Raw genomic sequence first — 24,553 nt, forward strand, 5'->3', positions numbered from 1 at the left:
AACACTGGTCAGAAAGATAATTGTCGAATGGAAACCTAACTCCCTCAAAATCTTTACACTTTAAACAGTTCTCATCCATACACTGTAGCAATTCTGGTTTGGTCTGTGTCATCTTCATTTTACATTATTTTTAGTATGCTCCATTGCACAGCCATATCTCTTTTCATATATTTAGTTGTTCACATACTACGTATCACAATTGTGAGAGATTGTGTTGGGGGAATTAGGTAGTACAAATACTGCTCTCACTAGGTTTTGCATACTTCCCTCCTTTAGTCTTTTTTTTTTCCCAAAGCTTAGTTTAGTTTTTAAATATAGGCCTCCTGTGTGGCTGATGTACGAATAGGACACTTTTCCAATGCTTTATTAATGTCATCTTCAATATACTTTGGTGTTCCAGTACAAAGCGTTAACTACAAATTTGTGGTTTGTTGAAATGACCAAATGCCATTCTGTTACTTTTGTCATTGGCTTCATGAATTACAGATAACATCTAGCAAATATTGTCCTCATGGAGGAAAATATCTTGTGTTGATCTCAAGCAAGACACTCAAAGTTGGAATAACAATTAATACATTTATTTGCTTTGAATAGAAGACAGATCAGCCCCAATTTATTGCTGTATTTGCTTGGGTACAAGACAAAAAAACAAACAAACAAAAAAACTTAGAGAACAAAAAAAACCTCAACAGTTTATTTGAAGTAATCTTTATAAGGACATTGAATTTTGGATTCTGTTTGATATAGCTGTGTCTTGGAAAAAAAATCCACATTTTTTTAAATTGAATTTTATTTTATTATATTATATCTGGTCAAAACCTTGCATTTGCTTCCCTTGGTAGCTTCACTAATTAAAACTAGATTGTTCGAGAAATAAAAAGTGTAAGCAAGGGGTGACACCAGAGAGCCAGCCATGTTTTACTCCTCCCTTCTTTCTCAGACTCATCCTGTTGTAAGCGGGAACAACTTTGTCTCATTTGGCTACTTCACAACCATTAATTTTTAGTTATTAGAGTTTATTTATTTATTGGACTGGGATTTTTTTGCTGGATATTTAAATACCACAGTACTAGTTCTCAGCCTTTCTATTTGATCTCTATGGAACATATGGGAGCATTTGTTTTACAGTCTTCCCTCAGAATGTAATAATTTATTCTGATTGCATGTGTCTGGCATGGTGCTTTCCCTTCTTAAATGTGAATGAAATTTGGGCAGTCTCCAAACCTAAACACACCCTAATTTCAAAAGCCACAGTCCTGAGGGCTCAATTCCTGTTTACTGAGGAATTAAAGTCTTGTTAAACCCCAGAGCTGTTGTATACATCTTAGTGACTTTTTATAAATGAAGAAACCCATACCCCAACAAAGACTCAAGCCCTCAATTATTTAATAGTATTAAGCAGTACTTCATCAAGTGAGGACTTTACCTCTGCACTGTATAGTACAGTCACATAGTTCTTACACATGGTTGAGTAGTTTGATTTATAAAAAGGTTTTTAAATATGTGTGGATAATGAGCTATCTATTAAAATGTAGACAGTTTTAATAGGAGAGTCTAATAGATCAAATTCTATTTGGAGCACTTATTGAGTGTGATTTTACAAACTCCCTAATAGCAATGGTTGCAGGTGGCAGCTCTAATTAAAGAGGAAGAAGGTAAATAAAGTTCTGTACAATTGCCCATTTACTATATGTGGTTAGCCCATACTGATTGTGATGAGAAATGTACTTATTTGAAAATAAGCAAATGTTTACTTTGTAAACAGCCTTTTAGCAACTGAGTTGGTAGCTAAAATATTACTGTTTACAACAAGATGAGCCTGCTCCTGCTTACATTTTAACTATATTTATGAAAATAACTGTATATAAATGGATTAAAAATAGTATCAAAAGCTCATCTTTGATCTACAAATTTCAAATCACAAAATGAAATTTCTTAATTTGACCCCTAGTAAATTGTCTACCCTGTCTCTACTTTAAAAGACTTAAGTCAGTGCTTTTGAAATATGGAGTGAAAGGCACCCATTCTGATATCTGAAGAGCATGCCTCCACTGCCACTAAAATTCAAACCTTATTCTGAAAATTTATTGTTTTGTTTTGTTGTGGTGGTTTTGTTTTGATTGGTTGTTTTGTTTGTTTTTTTAAATGGCAATTACAATGTGATGTCTTAACATTTTTCTGCAAAGGCTATAGATTGTACCTCATTTCTGATATAACACCCAGCTTTAAGAGAGTATGATAGTTATTAACCTGAGCATCTCTGTATATCCCTGTTGTTTCAGTTACTTTTGACTATGTTGTTTACACAATCACTCAGTGTGCTTTAATTATACAATGTTAACTTTGAAAATCAAGTGGACCAAAAATACACACCAAAACCTTAAAACCAACACACATTTAGACTGATCTAGATTCAGAGCTAAGGTTCTATTGTAAGAAAACTAAACTGATCGGTAAAAGTATGATGTGTGTTGTAAAATGGAAAAATGGCCTTTATGAACTTTGGTATGACTAAATGTATATTGAGTTCATATTCTGGAAAAAGTGAGGAAAGAGTGAAAATAGATCACTGTAATTTTTTTTCTGTAATTTCCCTCAGATTTATGCTGTCTGATTTTTAGATATTGTTAATCTCAAATTCTGCTATACTATACCACATATAACACTTATATAATAGCTAAAATTCAAGGAAATAAAGTGGTGCTAAAAGAGGTGCTAATGCAATCAGATTAATGATTTTTACAAGTATCTAGCTAATATGTTGTTTCTTAGTACAAATGTTGGAAGGTAACAGAAAAGCGGTGTTTTTTTGCTTTCCTCAAATTAGAGGATAGAGAAACATCAATTGTAAAGCTAGCTGATAAATTTAAGAAATAATCTTCATAATTGTGCAGAAGGCATGTCAGCCTTATTCTTCTTTCATAATGTAAACTACACAACGTACTTCTAGATATCAGAGGCAAAATTAGTGTATTTAACTTTCATTTTTTTCTGAGCTTGAACCTCTTGGTTTTGATAGTGTAAAACATCTCTCAAGGTTTTCTCAGGCCTGCCTATGACTGGATCATGCTTAGCCCTTGTATGCTTGCCAATTGTTATTTCTTTGCATACACAACCTGAGACTAATGGCTTCAATAAGGAATAGTAGGTCTGTCTAACCTTTGACCATGGGATTTGGTGTAGAAACATTAACAACTTGAACATACGTGTATATAATAGATTGCTGTGATAAGCACTCTAATACTTAACTATGTGTAGAAGGTCAGAAGAGAGAGTTCTCTAGCTGTTATTCTAAAGAATTTGCAAAGAACCATTTAAGTTTATATTCATTGCTAAAATAGTTTCTCCTACTTAATTGTTATGAAAAATTTTAAAGTTACATGCTTTCAATTTAACAGAAGAGAACATATTTCACAGGTTGACAAGAAATAATAGGACTTAATTTAAAATGTGTTTGCATGAGAACTTTTTTTTTGTTTTGTATAAGTGTAAATTGAATAGGATAGGTCTTATAAATCATTCTCATACCTAGATTTCCAAGGTCTGACCACCTTCCTGGGCAACCTGTTCCGGTGCCTCACCACCCTCATGGTGAAAAACTTCTTCCTAACATCCAATCTGAATCTACCCATTTCTATTTTTGCTCCATTCCCCCTAGTATTATCATTACCTGACACCCTAAAAAGTCCCTCACCAGCTTTCTTGCAGGCCCGCTTAAGATACTGGAAGGCCACTATAAGGTCTTTCTCAGAGCCTTCTCTTCTCCAGACTGAATAGCCCCAACTTTCTCAGTCTGCATCCATAGGAGAGGTGTTCCAGACCTCTGATCATATTCTTGGCCCTTCTCTGGGCGTGTTCCAGCACATCCAGATCCTTCTTGTAGTAGGGGCTCCAGACCTGGATGCATTACTCCAGGTGGGGTCTCACCAGAGCAGAGGGGGAGAATCACCTCCCTCAACCTGCTGGCTATGCTTCTCTTGAGGTAGCCCAGGATGTGATTTGCTTTCTGGGGTGCAAGTGCACACTGCTGGCTCATGTTAAGCTTCTCATCCACCAGCACCCCCAAGTCCTTTTCTTCAGGGCTGCTCTCAAGCCAGTCACTGCCCAGCCTATATCGATGCCTGGGGTTGCCCCAACCCAGATGCAGGACCTTGCATTTGGTCTTATTGAACTTCACGAGGTTGGCTTGTGCCCACCTCTCCAGCCTGTCAAAGTCCTTCTGGATGGCATCCCTTCCCTCCAGTGTGTCTGCTGCACCACACAGCTTGGTGTCATCAGCAAACCTGGTGAGAGTACTCAATGCCACTGTCCATGTCACCAACAAAGATGTTAAACAAGACCAGTACTGATCCCTGAGGGACTCCACTTGGATATGGACCAATTGACAGCCACTCTTTGGGTGTGGCCATCATGCCAGTTCTTTATCCACTGAATCCATCCATCAAACCCATACTGCACCAACTTGGAGACCAGGATGTCGTGCAGAACAACATCGAAGTCTTTGCTCAGGTCCAGGTAAGTTATGCCAGTTGCTTGGCCTTCATCTATTAATGTCATGACCTTGTCATAGAAGGCCACCAGGTTTGTAAGATGGGATTTTTCCCTTGGTGAAGCCATGCTGATTGTCCCCAATCACCTCTTTGTTACTCTTCTGTCTCAGTAGTGCCTCCAGGGGGTTCATTATCTTACTCGGCATAGAGGTGAGACTGACTGGCCTGTAGTTCCCTGGGTCATCCTTCTTTCCCTTTTTGGGGAATGTTATGTTTCCCCTTTTCCAGTCAGTGGAGACCTCCCCAGTCTGCCATGACTTTTGGAATATGATGCAGAGCGGTTTGGCAACCTCATCCACCAGTTCCCTCAGCACCCGTGGATGTATCCCATTGAGTCCCATGGACTTGAACACTTCCAGGTTCTTCAGATGGTCATGAACCTGATCCTCACTCACCATGGGCAGTTCCTTCTTCCTGTCCCTGCCAGTATCTTCCATTATTCTGGGAGTGTGGCTGGAGCCCTTACCAGTGAAGAAGGTAAAGAAGTCATTGAGAACCTCAGCCTTCTTCATGTCACTTGTCACCAGTTCCCCTGTTTCCTTTCTGAGGAGGCCCACACCTTCCCTAGTCTTCTTTTTACCATTAATATACCTACAGAAATTTTTGCTGTTCCCCTTGATCTCCCTGGCTAGATTTAACTCTTGCTGAGCTTTACCTGTTCTAACCAGGTCTCTTGCTGCTTGGGCAGCTTCCTTATATGCCCCCCATTCCAACTGTCCTTTCTTCCACTCCTTGTAGAGTTTCTTTTTGTGCGACAGCGTGTCCAGGAGTTCCTTTTTCATCCAGGCAGGTCTCCTAGCATTCTTTCCTGCCTTCCTCTTTGTGGGTATGTTTTGATCCTGGGCATGGAGAAGGTGATCTTGAATCAGCTATCCTGGGTCCCTCTTTCCTCCAGGGCTTTGTCCCACAATACTTTGCCCAGCAGATCCCTGAAGTGATCAAAGTCTGCATGCCTAAAGTCCAGGGTTGTAATCTTGGAATGCATCCTCCTAGTTGCTCTGAGCATCTTAAATTCTATCGCTTCACGGTTTATTGCAGCCAAGGCTATCCCTAAGCCTCACATCGGTGACCAGCCCTTCCATATTGGTGAGAACAAGGTCCAGCAAAACACCTTTTCTTGTTGGTGGTTCTTCCATTTGGAGGAGGAAGTTGTCATCTATGCATTCCAGGAACATCCTGGATTGCTGGTGCCCTTCATCCAGCAGCTGTGCCATCTGGCTGAGCAGGTCAAAAACCTGCTCACACTGCACCCACCCATAGTCAGTGTTGCGCCCTGTTGCCAGTGAAAGGTTGTGGCATTCCTCACAGCCTGTGGCCTGAATGCCAAGATCCATTTTGGTGGGTGCAGAGAGCATAGTTTTCCTCCTGCAAGCAGCCACCACCATTCCTTCAGTAAAGCTGTAGCACCTTGTGTCCTGCCCACACACCCTGCTCATGCCAGCTACCAAGCTGACTCAAAAGGAGGTCATGGGGCACATTCAGTCACTATTTTATCTCCCTGTGCCTGTTTGGCTGCCTGTACCACTGGCCACATGCTCTCAGCTGTCTGCCCCTTCCCTCTCATGCTCTGCTCTCTGGGTTCCAGCAAGCAAGAAAGCTGTGGCCTCACAGTTTACAGCCTCTTTCAGTTTCTCTGGGCTTAAGTCCCCCACAGCTTCTCTGGCAATGCCCCCAGCCATGTCACCCTCTCAGGCACCCTCACAAGAGACACCAAGTTGTGTTGGGTCTCCTCTCCACCCCCACTCTCTTTCTTGGTCTCTCTGTGTCCAGGAGCCCCCTTTTCTCTTCCAGTGGCACAGCATGGAGCTAGCTGGTGCTGATGCAGTTGCCTCATAGGTCGCAGTCTGTGGTGTTATGGATGAACCACTGCCAGTATACTGAAATTAAGAACTGGCAAATTTGTCTCAGCCTAGCCCTTGCTGAGACATGACAAAGTATACACAGGTAAATCAAGGAAGTATCAAGCAGGTCAAAGGAAGTGATTATTGTTTTTTCAGAACTGCTGAGACCACATCTGGAGTGCTCTGTTCAGTTCTGGCTTCCTCAGTGCAACAGACATGGACATATTGAGCCAAGGGCCACAATAATTTTTAAAGACCTGGAGAGCGTATCATACAATGAGAAACTGAGAGAGCTGAGGTGGTTCAGTTTGGAGAAAAGAAAGCTCAGGGGAAACTTATCAAGATGTACAAATATCTGACTGGGGAGAGGGAGTAAAGAGCATTCTGATACCCAACGTAAAGACAAGAGGTAGTGTGCCTCTTGAAAGTGATATATTGGAAATTACATTAAAAAAAAACAACTCTTGTTTTTACTGCAAGTGTCCAAAGTATGGGAACAGGCTGCCTAGAGAGGTCATGAGGTCTCCATCCCTGGAGATACTCAAAACCTGACTTGAAATGATACTGAGAAACCTGTTCTAGATGCCTTTACTTTGTGCCAGAGGGCTTGGCTGGATGAGCTCCAATGGGCCTTTCAAACCTCAGCTGGTCTATTAATTTGTGATACAGGTACTACCAGCACCACAATAGTTTATTAGCATCAAGAACAAAGTTTATTGTTGGTGCAAAAAAAGTGTTTTGCAATATTTCTTGTCTCTTGGAGTATTTAATAAATAAGGTCAGACTGCTTTAGAGAAGATGACCCTTGGAGAATATCCACAGAAATACTAGCTAAGTGTTAGGATGCCATAATATTCAAGATAGATGACCTTGTTGTCATTCCCAGACTTCTTGAAGTAATCGGAGAACCTCTGAAGGGCTATTTTTTTTTTCCCCCTGAATGTCTTTAACTCCTTAATCTTTCTGTTTCAAGTCAATATTTTCTCCATTTGCATGTGGAAGGATGTTCTACAACATCAGAACAGTCCAAACTTGACTTTTGGATTGCTGATGGAGCTCTCAGAATGATTTGAGATAGTTCCATACCTCTTCTGCTAATTATGCAAAAGCATACAAGAAAAATGCAGATGCAGCATCTTTTCTCTGCCATTATTTAAGTAGTTAAAATATGATTTTCCACTGCTGTCTTCAGATTCTGTGGTTGAGTAAGTTAAAAATGTCTGTAGTGTGTTCTTGAAGGGATAGAGGTAGATATATTTACTACTTTTTTTCACTCTTGCACGATTTCAGGTTTTGAATCTATTTTGAAAACCACTGTATATGTCAAAAGAAGGGTCAGAAGGAGAAATTTCCATTCCACTTTATTCCTTTACATGCCATTCCATTTTCCAGTTGGAAAAAATAATTTCACTGTAGCATGGAGCACATAAAGAAGTGAGGCTCTGTTTCTTTTGATTGGAAGCTTGAAGAAAAGACCACACAACGTGCTATAGGGTTCTCCAAGAAACTAGACAGTTTATGTGCAATTTTTTTTTCTTATTAAAATAAAAATGAAAATAATTTTACTTCAAAGCAGCTTGCAATAGTTCTCATGTATTTTGGTATGTATTAAAGTTCTATTATAAATCAACTATTTTTCATTGTTCCACAGTGTTTTCTAAATACTGGATAACATTCATATTGCAGTAAACAATACAAACCTATTTTCATTTAGTTTTTTTAAAAAAAGGATATTATTGAAATACATTTTTAAAGATCAGATTGCATTCAAGTGCAGCCCAATAGATTTGGAAAAACAAATACAGCTCAAGAAGAGAGTTCTTGGGTCTAAAGACTTTATAAACAGCCAAAGAAAAGTCATTGGGTAAGAAGATTTTTATCTAAGTGCATGGCTGAATGAATAAATCTTTTGCAGGTTACTAGTAGTCGATTAATATTATTTGGAAGTTGTTCTATTTTCCATGTGTTTATATTTAAAACCACTGTGTGTACTAAGTAGTTGCACCATAAGCAGATGATGGCTAGAATGAAAAGAAAAATCTGTGAATTTGATTTCTTAATAGGGCCATCTTCATCTATATTGTTTGACTAGATTTTGAACAAAAAGTTTTTAAATATTTTGTTTCTTTTATTCCAGAGAGCACAATCAGATGAATTAGAAAAAATAGAAAAGCATAGCAAGTCATCCAAGGAAAAAGAAAACACCAAGTCTTTGGATAAGCCTGAACAGTAAGAACATACTTATGAAAGAGCAGTTTTGCTCGCTTCAGAAAACTTTCCCAGCTATATTAAACTACCTAGAGATGCTATAACATTAAATAAGTAAAATACTACACCTACTGACAGTGCCTCATAATTTTCTTTTAATCACTCCTACAGGTTCCTTTATGAACTTTCACTAATTCCGAACTTTTCAGAACGTGTGTTTTGCATTCTCTTCCAATCGACATTTTCAGAAAGCATTTGTTCAATACGTCGCAAACTTCAGTTGTTACAGAAGCTCTGTGAGGTAGGTTATGCTCTGTGAAAACGTGGAGCTAAATTTCTGATATTTAATCTTGTTAAGTTGTAGTCATATTTCAAAAGTTTTCACTTTATTTAATTTACTCATTATATCTGAAGGTTTGCAGTATAGAATATTTTATGACTGTACTTCAACATAAAAGCAAATTTTAAGATTAACTTTTGGTACTGAACAATACCCTATTTTTGCCATCAATGCATACAATTTTCTGGAAAATAGTGTATGTTCTCCTTTTGTTACAGCAAAATCTTCACTCTTTACAATGAATATCCTGAATACCAGTTCAGTCCACCTTGCATTTGCTTGGATTTTGCAAGTGTGCAACTCAATATCTCTCATACCTAAAATCAGCTAGAAATAGTAATGTTGTCTCTAGCTAGAAGATAATGTTTTATGGTCCCATGCAAAATAAAAGCATGGCTTTAAAATGCAGGTTTCATCAGTATTTTCATCCCTGAATGCTATTTGAATAATTTTATTTGTTTTACTATTTGAAAGATTTGAAATACTCGATTAATGCTTTAATTGTTTCGTGTGACTTTTTTAATGAACTTTTCATGGAATTCTCTACTAAATTAAATACACTGTTCACAATATCCATATCAGTTAAGGAATTACTACTTTGCTTTGCTCAGTAGTTCATCTTTGATAGTATTGTATAGACTATGTTTTTTTTAAATTTTTCTAATTTTCAGTTTTGGAGATAACATTCTTCAGTCACAACAAATTACATATTGATATTACTCCTTTTCTACATTTGCTGTAGAAGGTTATCAATTCCCTATATTTCAGCCTTTATATAAAGTATTATTTCTAAGCACAGTATCAATCTGCTTGTCAATTATACTGTTAACCATAAGTATTATTGTAAGTTTGGACAATGGTTTGTTTCTCTTTGTTTTGTAGACATTGAAAAATGGGTCAGGAGTTATGCAGGTCCTGGGTTTGGTTCTTGCCTTTGGAAATTACATGAATGGTGGAAACAGGACACGAGGACAAGCAGATGGATTTGGACTAGATATCTTGCCAAAACTTAAAGATGTCAAAAGCAGTGTAAGCTGATCATAGAGTTGTGCAGATTTGAGAATGTTATATTCTAAGAAAATTACTTTGTCTTAATTTCTGAGTAAATAATGTGAAATTTAAGGAGGATGTCAAAGGGAATTGTTTCATTACCATGCTTAGCTGATCACACTTCTAGAGCTGAATGTACTTCTGTAGAAATACAGAAAAGAATTACCTCTTTTCATTAGTGGGCATAAAGAAAGAAAGTGAATAATGTTTAACATATACTGTGTAGTTCTAATTTTTCTTAATATTCAGAAGCAATGCTATGATCCTTACACTGAAAAGTTTTATTACAGAAGTGGAAAAAGCTGGAATAGAAAAGTTAACTGTGATTAGATGCAGATTCAAAATATTTGTGAGAAAAAAAGCCCAGCTCACTCCTGAAAATGCTTGAGTAGGCTTCCTGAGCATTTGGGATAACCCAAAGTTTGTTCGTTATATACATCATGATTACAGAGTGTGCATTTCATATTGGACCATGGAACCATCCAAGCAATGGGTAGTTGCAGCAAGTATGTGCTGATTTAAGATGACTAGTATTGTCATTTAAGTAGTTTTCTTTCTTGCTCAGTGCTAAACTGGAGCTTATGTATTGCCAGATTTTTTTTTTCCCTTTGGTTATTTAGATTGGAGTTATATTAAAAAATCTGCCTTTATTTCCAAGGAAACAATAATCTTTGAGTCTCTATGATTATGATGAAACCGCTCGTCTGTATGTGGACAGTGGTATGACAATTGTTTGTAGCAATAATTCTAGAGACTTCATATTGGTCCCTACATCTATCTTAACGAGTCACTGACAAGATCTGCTATCGTGAAAGTTACAGGAAAATAACAGCTTGTTACCCTGCTTGGTCAGTCACTAAATATACCTGCATTAGCTGTTGGGTTAGATACTGTAAGCAGAATGTTGTTTAACCTGAGCTGAGACCATGTTAGTCTTTACAGGGCTAGAGGGAGTTCATTCTGGCATTCTGGTTTCTTAAGGGACTGATGATATGAATGAAGCCTTAATACAATGCATTTAGGGCAGCTTACTTCAGCTGAAGCTTCTGTTTGGTTCTGAATAGATCACCAGTTTCAAAAAACGACACAGTAGAACATTTAGGAACATTAAATTTGTTTTGATGACTTAAGTCTTTAGTACATAATTTGCTGAAAGTATTATGACCATTGACCTTAGCATTGCAAGAAACATCTTCAGTTTATTTGCTACTGATCAGTCAGAAAAGTTCTTACACACCTGTGTTCATGAAATATCTGAAAATATACTTCTGTAAAAAATGCTCTTCAAATTAAAAAATTCCCGCTGAAGTTTCATTACAAGGATTACAGAGGGGAAATAATGAGGAAGATACCCTAAAGAATGCCAGAAGTAGCAAAATTTCCTTTAGAAAAATAACTTTTTTTTTTTTTTTTTAATTTAACTTTGTTTTGGTTGTATGGATTAATCTAAAAACAATCTCAATGTTGTGAAACAAATTTCATACATCAACCTAGAAACAATTTCTCTTCTCCATCTTAGGAAACTTAGAATGTTAAGATTTAAAAAATCAGGCACAGCTTACATGTGTGTTATGTCTTCTATTTTCTGTTGAATGGCATTTCAGGGTGTTTGTTTTGTTTTCTTCTGTGGGGATCTTGTTTTGTTTATTTTGGTTTGTTTGTGCCTTTTTTTTTTTTTTTTTAAGTAAGGCACCAAATCAGCAAAGTATTTCCCTATACTTGACACTAAATATTTAATTTACTTGAATAATCATTTCTGATTTCTTTTTCTTTTTTGGTGAGTTTCAGTAACCCAGCAAACTTTATTCTTCTCTACAGGACAACAGCAGGAGTCTTCTGTCTTACATTGTCTCCTACTATTTGCGTAATTTTGATGAGGTGAGGTTTGGTTTTGTTTTTTTTTTTTTTTTTAATTTGGGTTAAAAAATCAAATTGCAAAATTCTTTCCATGACTAGCCAAAATGAGGAAATATGCACAAATATTCTTTATGCTTTCAGTTACATATGTTACTACATTAAAAAGTAATGAGCATTGTGTAACTCTCTGTGTTTTTTGTCAGGATGCTGGAAAAGAACAGTGCATCTTTCCTCTTCCAGACCCACAAGATCTCTTTCAGGCTTCACAGCTGAAGTTTGATGACTTTCAAAAAGATCTCCGCAAAATGAAAAAAGATTTGAGAGGTACTCAGATTAAGTGCTAAGTATATGTTACCAACATGTCCCTGATGATGTCTGTATAATTTTGAGAAATTCAATGACAGTATACAAGTTGGTTTGTGGTTTTGACTCCTCAAGAAGTATTTTTTTTCCCTAAATCACTTTTTGATAACCTTTTAAGCAATAATTCATAATTTTCTGCAAGTAACTTGTATGAGGTTATAAAATAAAAAATGTCAAGCCAGTGAGGATAAATATTTTTTTCCAAAACACCCTCCCCCCCAACTTCTTGATGTAAGTCTTTCTTCATGAAAAGAAGTGCAAAGTGTTGAACCATTACCCAAAAAAAAGGCACATTGATAATTAGGTCTAAATATTATCTAGCAGATAATCTCTGTGGCACATTGTTAGAGAGTTGAAATAATCTGACTTGATTTAAAAATAATACACAAAGGATGTATTTCTTCTCCTACTTGTGGAATGATTTACTTCAATTAACAAACATTAAAAAAAAAAAATTTGCTAGACTATATTAATGAACATGTGTCACATATATATTTCTTAAACTTAGTGCTTAAATTAAGCAAGAGCAGTTTGCACAAACAGTGACTAATAACCACGATCTTCATAATTTTTGATAAAAATCTCTGCTAGACTGGCCAGCTATAGAATCTTAGAACTCTCAGGGTTGGAAGTGATCTCAAGGATCATCTAGTTCCAAACCCCCTGCCATGGGCAGGGACACCTTACACTAGATAGATTGCTCAGAGCCCCATCCAGCCTGGCCTTAAATACCTCCAGGGATGAGGCTTCTACCACCTCCCCGAGTAACCTGTTCCACCGCCTCACCAGCTTCAAGGTGAAAACCTTCTTCCTAACATCCAATCTGAATCTATCCATTTCTCTTTTTTTTTTTTTTTTTTTTTCCCTCCTAATCCTATCACTACCTGACACCCTAAAAAGTCCTTCACCAGATTTCTTGCAGACCCCCTTCAGATACTGGAAGGCCACAGTAAGGTCCTTTCAGAGCCTTCTCTTCTCCACACTGAATAGCCCCAGCTTTCTCAGTCTGTCTGCACAGGAGATGTGCTCCAAACCTCTGATCATCCATTATGCTAAATCTTGGAGACAATGATTCAAATCAAGGACTAAAATGGTCTTTATGTTTCTGTTACCTTGCTGATTTTAAATGCCATGCATCTAGAGACCAAGGAACAGTTTGGTAAACCATTAGCTCATGAACAACCTAGAATGGAATATTTTCTTTTAGAACAAAACCATAATATAGTTACCAGATGATATCTGATTTTTTTTTTTGTCTTGTCCTTGTCAAGCTTTCTTTTTTGGATGTTTTAAAATGTATTTTTACCATTTAGAGGTAATGTTTGAAGTTGTATCAAGGTGAGACACTGAGGAGCAAACTGCAGCACCATCCACTTTCTGCCCTGAACGATCTAGGGGGCATGCAGTTCAGCCATGAAATCATATTTTCATATTTCTGTACTCTTGTAACTTTCAGATAATCTGAGGGATATTCTCCACAATTGCATATAGAGAAGAAAGATGCTTAGGTCTGATTGAAGAAAGGTACTGGAATTCTGATGCCTGTTTATGAACATCTGTTGAGGCAGACATCATTCCTCACAGGTTCACTAAAAATGTTTCTGTATAGACAAAAGGCTAAATATTTTTAGATCAGGATTGAAATTTGCATGCAGGCATAAATCTCTTATGGAGTAAATCCACACTGCACAGTGATCAAAGCTGAGGTTCTGTAAAAATGGAAATTACACGCTTTGCTCTGCCATGAGACCGCAGTTAAATCCTTTGTGCTTCCAAACCAAGCCTTAGCAGGAGTTTCTGTTGTCAGTCTGATCTGTAGTTAATGAAACTGAAGAATAACTGCAGATATCATCACTCTTTCCCTTTTCCCTTTGCTATAAACTTTTTTGGGGACAATATCAGCCTCTTTCTGCATTTTCTTCTGGATATGAAAAGACAGTTTCAATACCAGTCTGCAATCTCATTCATTGATTCCAATTAGCCCTGAGTCACGCAAAATGCTTTGTGCATTTTCCAAAGGAAAGTGCCACTGTAAATTAAAAATTATCTGTGTTTAAAAAAAAAAAATGCCTGACTGCAAGGGAATTTACTAAAACTTTTGGGTATGCAGTAGCTTAATTGTTGTAATGTTTTCAGTGAGCCAGAATAGCCAAGTTTAATGGTCTTTTTTAAAGAGAGTACAAGTTTTAGCTTAGTGGATTAAATGACTTCAAAGTGAGTTTCTTCAAAGTGTGTTTCTTCTGCATTTAGTTTAAGTACACTACCAGATTTGCCAATGCACATCTGGAACCTTATGAGTTACTAGAGCTAGCTAGTGCCTCCATAAATGAGCAGGAAGAAGACTCTAAGATGCTTACCAAATCTTAACAAAATCCTGAATATGATCCTCTCCTTTTGAAGTCAATGAGAGTAAATGAATACTGAGTATTTCTGGGAAATACTAAATTTAAAGTCATAGAGATAGATGCTTATGAATGCATTCCAGTGCTATACTGAGATGGGGACCGTAACCTTGGACCTGTTTTCATCGGTAATGGAAGATTTCATGAGTGGATTTAATCAGCTGGGAGGGGGGCGGTGAGGAGAGTCTTTGCTTTTTCCTGTGGGCTGAATATAAGGCAATTGATACAGGCAATATTAAAAGTTCAAGGGTATTCTATACAGGTTAGTTTTAAATATGCTTCAATTCATGCACAGTAAGATCACATTAAAATGAAGGAAGGGGCTATTTGTCCACCAGGAACAAAAGCTTCTGAAAATATTTTAATTCTGTCTTAAAAAAATTTCCATAAGCTTCATCACAGAAGGATCCTTTCATAAAATTGTGGAGCTGCTTAAAAAACAAACAAAATATCCCAAAGTAGATGAAGGCTATTATAAAAGAAAAATAATCCCAAACCATTTGTAACAATAGCAGTTCCTTTTCTGTCTAAATATGTCAGTAGCATACACAGAGACATGCAGATATAATCATTATGATTCTGTAAAATAATTGTCATACTCCTTCACAATTCTGAGTTTGGGCTTTTGTTTGTATTAATGTTGTTATGCTGATTGCTTAAAAAGGTAAAACATTCATGATGATCAAATTTCCTTGCTCTCTCCATTTTTACTGTGGAAGCTTCTGTTAATTTTTCAGATTTTATGAACTGTAGTCTCTTCAAAGATGAAATTTGAAGTGTTAGTTCAAAAGATTTTTAGAAAGCATGGTCTTCCAAGAGTAAGAAGGCAGAAATTTACAATTCATTTGTTTTTAAACTGAGAAATCAAGTCTCTCTTTAAGATTATAGTGGAAGCTACTCTAACCATGTAATATCAAACTTGCAAACTGTTCAATTTTTGTTTTATTTTTTAAAATAATATATACCTCAGGGATAAAATTCATATGCTAGGCTTTTATTGCTTTGTTTGTTTGTTTTAATAGAAGACCAAGTAATGGTAGATCCTTTTACTAACAAACCAAATGAGTTTGGCTCCATCTGTTGTTGCCAGATTTCACAGCTCTCCAGGATTCTCACTTCAGCCTTTTTTTTGCTTCAGTGACATAGTTTGTTAAGCAACTTGATCTGCTTTTGATCTCCCCTAGCTGTCAGCAGCGTTCCTTGATGCAGTCATGCCAAGCAATGTCTTCTACTCTCATGTCATTCCACAGAAGAAACTTCAGTGCTTGCCACATGACTTAAATCAACTCACCATGTAAAGAAAATTGGGTATCCAGGGCCATAAGATTGCTACGTGATTCTCACTGATTAGAACCTGTGTTGTATATCTGTTAGTATATTTTTCTAGGTACCTTAGAATACTAGAGGTGAGGCGGAAAGATGTGGAAGATCATGTGTATTGAGTCAATGTTTTAAATGTCTCTACTCTGACACTTTGTGGAGGTACAATTATAGTTTGGGAAAATGTTGGATTTGTGACCCATTAAATTCTTCACGATGTATTTATTTTAGGAAAGAACTAGGACACTAAAATGGCAGTGAGAGTTACAATATTTTAAAGTGCTTATGGCAAGTTAAAAAGGTTTAGAGTTTAGGGTTTGGCTACCTATTAACATTTTAGCTTTACAATCGTAAGTTTATTCTTGCAAATCAAAAGCTAATTCATTAGTTGTCACTTATTGCAAAACATTTTCCGAATCTCAGCTAAAAGAATTAGAAACAATGTCAGGCAGAAAATAAATATGACTAGTGGAATTTTGAAGAGATGAATAATACCATGTATTTGATTGAAAAATTATTACATATAATAATTATGATAATTAAATATTATTTTTTAGTTACAATTTATTTTTCTACTGTGAGTGTTTTCAACTCATTAAAAATCCTCCATCGATCAAAAGCTAGAATGTGTGGTCCAGTATATCTCTCTGATTTGATATAATTGTGACTGAGAATGTTTATAAAGTATTAAGCATTTGCAGAACGCTTGATATTTTAAAAAGTATGTTCCAAGAAAAGCCCCACAGTAACTTGGGAAAACACAAGATCTCTCTTTTTTTCTGTGCTTCTTTTAGTCACCTAAAATTATCTATTCAACTTGGATCTGCTAGTTGTAGAGCTGGTATGTGCTTTAGGGTTTAATACCTGCTGTGTAAATCAGAGCATTGGAAATACCATAGTATGCAATAGAAAGACTTTTAGAATTGTGTTTGGAGTTGTGTCAATGTGGGACTTGGAGAGATGAGATACTAGTAGGCATGCTATGCTTTGATTCCTTACTATTTTTTTCTCATATGGTTATAACTTTCAGCTTTTGAGAAATTATTCATCTTGCCTCGGCAATTGTTATCCCTAACACCTAGAAAGAGGCCCCAACTCTAAAAGTGCAGTTGAGGTGTAGTATGACATGAGATTTTTCTTGTTGTGTCCAACACTGTGTCTGGGGTACATGGATGACTTTGCAAAATAAGATTGCACCCATTGTTATTTCTTTCATGGGTAATAGAAATATTTCTTGGAGGTCTTTTTCAACCATAGTGATTTTGCAGTTCTGTGATTTGCAGCTAAAATGAAAACAAACAAAAAAAGGCACCTTGCTGTTTGCACACATTCCCTTCTTTTTCATACATGTTTGTCTCTTCTCATATTCATGAGATACTCTTTCCATCACAGTTCTGATTATGGAACTAAGACTTTGTCAATGTTTTGGTGCCACTTCTCATTCAGGAACAAGAGCAGTATTAATTTAAACTTCAGTTAACAAAGTTAAACTCCCTAAGCCATCCAGAGTCCCACTACAGATAACAGAAAACAAGGGATTGCTATCCTAAAACTGATTGAGAAAGGTCTTGAGCCTAGTCTGATAAAATTTAATTAAATAAAGTCCATCCTATGAGGTTTACAAAAAAATATAGTATTTTTTAAAATACAGTTCTATACTCTATATACTTCTATATATTCCAAGTTGTTTCAAGATAAGAAGGCAGAGCTTTGGAGGAGAGGGAGTTGAAATGAAGAAAAAAATTGTATTCATAGAGAGTTTAAATTCAGTGTCCCTTCAAAACCTTTCTGTTAAGATATTTTGCAGTGTCTGTGTTTCTGTTGTTCTTTGTCAATAGTTTTGATTTAAACAGAAATGAAGTTTTTTCACTCTTAAGAAATATATATTTTTTTGTATGATCCATAGATCCATATTCTGATAAAAAGATGTTTTAAATTATTTATAATAAAATGCCAAATCTCTTAAGATAATTATTAACAAAACATTACAGCAACAGTAGTTTTGGTCAATCGTACAGTTATCTGTACAATCTACCCTTACAGAAACAAGTAGTTTTTTAACCAAATTAAATCTTTACTCTTGCCTACTCAATAACAGCAATGCATCCACAAATTCTGTTTGTTCAACTGTCACTGAAAGGGTTAATTGCTGCAGCTATGCAGCATGCAGACTCCTAAACCTAAACCAGATGTAAACTAAAGCCAGGCTTTCAGTCAATCTGTGAGTCATATTTTACTGTCCTTAAAACTCCAAACAAGGAGCTGTCTATGGAAGCCCTTGAAGATTCATCAGTTCTTAGTGTAAGTCCTTACAATTCCCCAAAAAATAAATAAAATTGAGAGCTCTTTCTCTACTCATGGCTGAGTTCATCAGTTTGTCTTTTGATGAGGCCACTATTGTTTCCTCTAGGTAGTCTAAGTTTTCTTTTAAAGTCACAGGTTGCAGTTGCAAGGACTCCAGAAAACACTGAGGAAATCTCAAAGAACAGTGGTTATGCTGCTATGTACTTTTCATGCAAGGACACAGGCACATCATCTGTGATACTCAGTGTACTCAGGACTTCTGAAGACTTAAGGATATAATTTCAAAACCTCCTTGAAGACTTAAAATCAAATAGTCTTTCAAATCTCAGTGTAACTTGTGCTCTAAAATACCTTAAACAGTCTTGAAAATCCACCTAAGTTGTATAGGACTTCTATAGATAAGTGGTTTCAGACGTGGTTAACCAAAACAACCTAGTGGTCTTGTTAATTACTCATCCAAGATAATTCACATTTCTGCTTGCCTTCCTTTTTTTTTTTAATGGGCTGGAGGTTGTTTTTGTTTGGTTTTGGTTGGTGATGTTTGGGTTTGTTTTTTATTTGTTGTTGCTTATTTTAGGTTGGTTTCTTCAGAGGTTTTTTGCTCTTTTATTAATGTTTTGAGGACATTTGAAAGAAAACTTATGCTGCTCATAATTATCCTGACCAAAGACAATACATTAAGCTTGAGGACCAGCTAATCATCTTTTCTAGAATGAAAGACACGTTTTAGGATTAGAAGAAATCTGTTTTCAAGGGCTAAGATTCAGTATCCCACAGAACTAGATGGAAAACATGCATTAAAAAGGTACTCTGAACCTTGTAACCTTTTTTTTCCCTTCTGTTGAAAAAAAGTTATGGACCTATTTTTCACGAGTCTAAATGCAACATTTCCCAGCATTGCTTACTAAAAGTCTTAGTGCAATGCACAGAACATTTTGTGATTCTTCTTTTCCTTTTATGTATAGATGTCACTTAATGTTAGCTGTTGTGAATTTTATATTATTTTAGGTTGACTTAAAATAATACAGTTTTTAAAAATAGAGGATGAGTAAGCTAGCAGTACCTTTAATATGGAAATTAATTGTATTTTTACATATGAATAGAGAATGGGATGAGATTCCTGAAATAATGAATACAGCTGGAATTGCAATTTAAAGAAAGCTTTCAACAGGTTTTGAACATAGATTTTTCACATAAATTTCTAGATCAGCTGTATTTGAGAGATCTGTCTACCAGCACAAAGCTTTGTACATTATTTAAAAGGCTTTCCCACAACAATCCAGTTGTATTGGTTCTTCACAAAAATCTCTAAGAGCATGAAATTAGTTGGACTACTGCTCTTTTCCATTGTTGAGATACTGCTTATATGTTGAAATTGTTTAGAGACGTAGAGAAGAGCGCTATCTGCCCACACCATCTTCTGTTTAAGATTTGAGATTTTAGGAAGGTCAATGCATAAGATCAGTGCATGAGGACTGAGTATTTGAAAATACAGGGAACGGAAACTTTCACCTTGCTTCAAAGCATTATGAAGATTTTATCTTTCCTTATTCCTGTCTGGGCAATTCCATGTTGAAAGATAAGCTTCTTCGTACTACTTGGCTTTTGTGACTTCATACATGACCATATTTGTGGTGGCCTGAACACCTTTCAGTTCTTTCATTATAAGAAAATTTAAAATCTGCTGAAAATAAACTGAAGTTAGAAATATACTTGCTTTGCTTAAGATTTTTATTTGTGTACATGTCTCCCAAGATGAGAGAATACTTGTCCATGTTAGAAGAGTGATGATAACAGAGCAAATTCTGAGTCTGTTATTAAAAAAAAAAAAAAAAAAAAAAAAGACAAGCTTTTGTTTCATACAAAATTTTTCCAAACTCTTCATACTAGATCCCTTTTCCAGACTTTTCCTTTCATTTCTTGGGTTTTTATCTAAGCTATTTCATGGTGAGAAATGTGTTTAATTGTGAAGCTAAAGACAAAAAGTCAAATTGGTATTGGACTGTTGGTATTCTCACGTTTTTTTTCCCTCCATTGCTTGTTTTGCTGTGACATTGGTTAGAATTATTAAATGTTCTTCTGACACAAACATTTATTCAAGTATCTTATTCACAGAATCAGAGAATGGTAGGGGTTGAAAGGGACCTCCATCTATTCCATCCCCTTTGCTAAAGCAGGTACACCTAGATCAGGCTGTGCAGGAATGCATCCAGGTGGGTTTTGAATTACCCCAGAGGGGACTCCCCAACCTATCTGGGCATCTGGTTCCAGTGCACCGTTGCGCCCAAAAGTCAAGTGAAACCTCCTTCACATGGGCAGAAATATCAATTGCAGTCTAGTGTTTCGTACTCATTTCATATGATCGGCACTTTAATTTCTTCAGTTACAGTCAGGAATAACAACATGTCATCCAAACAGCACCGTTTATATTCTTGTGACAAATTATAGAACAGGATAAACAGGTGCTATATCCAGCAAATTGTGCAGGGAGTTCACGATACCAGTCTTGGAAATTTGGAAACTTATAAAGAGCTTACAAGCCTGTTAATTTGTTTAATGAAGAAAGCATCCAATGAACTAATTTAGTATTGGCATCATCATACTGATACTAGTATGGTAACAATGACAGAATTTCTCTTATATTTAAAAGTTGGATGTTACATATGATATCTTAGTTTGTATAAAGCAAGAAAAAGGGACGTTTTTCCAGTGTTTTCTTTTGGTTCTTTAAATTACATAGACATCATTTGCAATTTGGGAATAGGCTCAGAAATGGGACTTGAACAACAATTTTTCTGAACAACACTGATTTTAGTCTTTAACAGGAGGAGGAAAGGAACAAACAAAGAAACAAAATACTCCACCAAAACCTGGAGAAACATTAACTGTCTTCCCTTTCCTCACCACCCCGCATACACACACAAACAAATCAACCATGGTAGAGCTTCCAATATCTGAACATTTAAAGGACAGACATTTAATTCTGACAATATTACACAGTTTTCTTTTCCATAGCAAGTTGAATGTAAAGGATAGTATATCCATTCATTTTCTTACAGACTTTGAAAAGGAACTGTTTCAGTCTATTGGCAAGGGTATAGTGCAGTATACTATCTTCATAAGTCTTATAGTTATCTTGAATCAGCTGAGAGATCGGGAGTTCATCATGAACTGTAGGCATTAATTCAAGAGTACAATTTTGTTCTAGAAAAAGGTGTGGATTTTGGGTGGTATTAAATCATGTGATGGATTCTATAGCATCTTTGAGCTCTGACACTTATTTCTGAATATGAGACAAGAATAACAGAAATTCTGTATGTTTGCCATCAAAATTCTTGCTTTTGCAAAATGGTGCATAGTTTCTCTATGTTTTCTGTCCATCATATGCTAAAAGAAAATGCATAGTCGTTTGGATCCCCTCCCTGTTTCAGATGTGTAGACTAAGTTCTGTTTAAAAATTACAGATTTGGGGGGGGGTTGGTTGTTGGGGTTTTGGATTGTTTGTTGGTTTAGTTTGTTTGTTCGATTGATTTCAATTTCAAGATGTGATAAATATACTCTTATAATCATTTGCTTCAACAATTTCATGGTTTTAGTTCTCAGTAATGGAAGGCACTTCACTACCTCTAGTTTTATCAGCAACCCCTCATCTGGTTATACTCACTAAATTAAGGTCCTTCCTACGATTTGGTGCAGATTTTGCCCTTCATTTTGATTCAAGCACTGTCACCTAGGGCCAGATTTATCAACATGACCTAGTATCTGAGTTTATAATTTTGCTCCCATTCTTTTCAATCCTTTAAATTTGTCTTTCTCATTAAGACGATGAAATAAATTTGTTTCTGTGACTGTTCATTTAAACTAACATACTAGCCATAAGTTATCTGTATATTTTGGTGAAAAACATTTGACTGGAGACATAACTGTTCCTGAATACCATAGTGTTTGTATTTGAAGTAGTGTGTTTGAGGCAAGTATTCCAGCACTTTCACTGACTGCGCATTCATTTTACATTGTCTTTTATTACCATATGCAGATCTGTATTACCATATGTCATCTTAAACTAATCTGTTTCTTCATTTTCAGTATGTGAGACAGAAGCAGCAAAAGTTTATCAGCTATCACTAGAGGAGCACCTCCAGCCTTTCAAAAACAGCATGGAGCAATTCATTAGTCAAGGTAAATAATGAAACGTCACTTAACCTTTTCATGACATTTCAAAGGAAAGTTATGGGAACAATGTTTATACATTGTGGGAAAGGAACTGTTTATTTTGGCATCATAGAAAGATGTGGATTAGTTTAATCAGATGCCACACAGTTCTAAAAGATTTGCAAAAAGATTCTGTTGTATTGTAGGTGACTCATTCTCTTTTGCATGACAGTGAAGACAAATGCTATTGGCTTGAGTGTGTGATGATCTGATAAGTTCAACATTCCAGTAGAACACAATTTTACAACCTTTGTTCCTTGAAAAATTGAGGCTGGATCCGTTTCATTAATTTCTTTCCAAAGAGATAATTCTTTTGTATGTGCCAAAAACATAGAGTAAGCATAGCAAAAGTTGTTAAAGGTTTTCCAGATATAAGGCAAATCCATATGAAATACTTGGATGTGATTAGTGGAAAACACTGCAAGAGAAAATATATTAGAAATATCCACAATGACCTGGCATCCTGAGTGCCAGAAGGAAAATACTTTAAACATGATCAGACTATGTTTCCAGTGTTCTTCTAGACCCTTCTTTTTCAAGGAGGAATGGATAACTTTATTTTTTGTCTGTCAGAGCATCTCTTGTAATGCTATTTTAAAAGAGCATGCTCTGTATTGACCACTTCACCTTTTGATGCAAGTGAATTCAGTGAATCAGGGTAACAATTGCCTGATGAGTTCACCAGTATAATTTTGACTTTCTTGACCATTTTGCTGCTCCCTGCCTTGATACTACATTTAAACAGGTAAGTTTTGTGAAAAGTTTGTTTCTAGTGCTGATTCCGTGGAGGTGTGAGCTACTGTGCATAGAAATCATTGTCAGCTGTATGTACTTTGAGAGGCCAGTCACATACACAATTGTTTATTCCTGGTTAGAATATCCAAGATGAACTTCTCACTGAGTATTATAAGAAATAGTGTATATATATTCTAGTATATGGTAATCCATGCTATAGAATTCCCAATTAAAATGAATAAATTGAGCAAAACCACCATTTTGAAACATCAAATGGGAACTGATGTTTTCTAAGACAAATATCCATTAGCCAAACCCAGAAAGCAGGATGTTGTCACCAGCAATAGCAGGTATGAACTGCTCTGAAACTGGATTCTGATTGTGTAGTTGACAAAAATGTACATTAGTGAGATGGTTAAACATGTAACAAGTGTTTTACATTAGGTTTATATTATTATTTATATATATAGTGATATGGGACCATCAAATCACAACTTCATCTGAAAGACATCACTAATGATATGCTGTAAATCATGCCATATGTTTGTGTATTAACCTTAATAGCAGAGTAGAAAATCAAACGTGAGGATTATATTTCATCAGGCATATATATCTGGTAAATTTCTTTTCTTCTTGAAACGCTACTTTTAGAAGTATCTGACTCCTTACTTCAGCTTACTTTGTGATTTCTCACTATCTAAAGAAAGTGAGGGAAAAGAGAAAAAATACATGAAATGCATTTAATCTGTTAAGAACTTTGCTATGTCCCCATGTTAACAGTGGATATTATTGGGTGGCTGACAAAAACAGAAACTCATCGTGTCAGTAAATTATAATTCTCACATTTTGATGAAAATATTTATAAGTATGTACTATGAACACTGGACTATGACTAAACAATTTCTGCATTTATTTCAAACTATAAGGTACCTTTTGCAGAATTTTGCCCCAATGTAAGAAAGGTAAAGGTTAACATATAGAAAAAAAGAATTCCTGGTTAAGTTCCAAAAATAAAGTAATTTTAAATACCTTTCATTATGAAATCCTTTGTTTTTACTTCATGGGATTGAATTCAGACTTGAAAGAGGCCATGTTTAAAGCAGGATTTCTCTTTCCTGTTCAATGTTTGACAGGCTTTTGATCTAGATATTTTTTCTAAGGGCTTTTGTTGTTTATGTAGACATAATCGATGAGTCTTTTCAGCTAGACTGCACACATGATCATTTAGAAAAACAGAAGGACAATTCTTGGCACCTTTTGGGGATTTGTGTTTATATAACATATGCTCTGGGCAAAGAAAAACCAAGCTTAAAGTTTTTATCTTTTCAAGTTCCAGTTTCTCTAAAGTCAGAAAAAGTTTTAACTTCTAAT

General features: G+C 35.9%; 1 protein-coding gene across 1 annotated transcript in view; it reads left to right on the forward strand.

The window, feature by feature from the left end:
* Positions 1-24,553, forward strand: part of FMN2 (formin 2) — a 164,650-nt gene that overhangs the window by 92,001 nt on the left and 48,096 nt on the right. The window contains 6 exon segments of the mRNA XM_068155191.1: positions 8,529-8,620; positions 8,771-8,900; positions 9,822-9,968; positions 11,808-11,867; positions 12,050-12,170; positions 22,322-22,414. Of these exon segments, the coding sequence (XP_068011292.1) occupies positions 8,529-8,620; positions 8,771-8,900; positions 9,822-9,968; positions 11,808-11,867; positions 12,050-12,170; positions 22,322-22,414 (643 nt within the window).

This window comes from Melanerpes formicivorus, unplaced genomic scaffold, assembly GCF_026170545.1.
Source record: "Melanerpes formicivorus ecotype bairdi unplaced genomic scaffold, bMelFor1.0.p_v2 SCAF_2, whole genome shotgun sequence".
Lineage (NCBI taxonomy): Eukaryota > Metazoa > Chordata > Aves > Piciformes > Picidae > Melanerpes > Melanerpes formicivorus.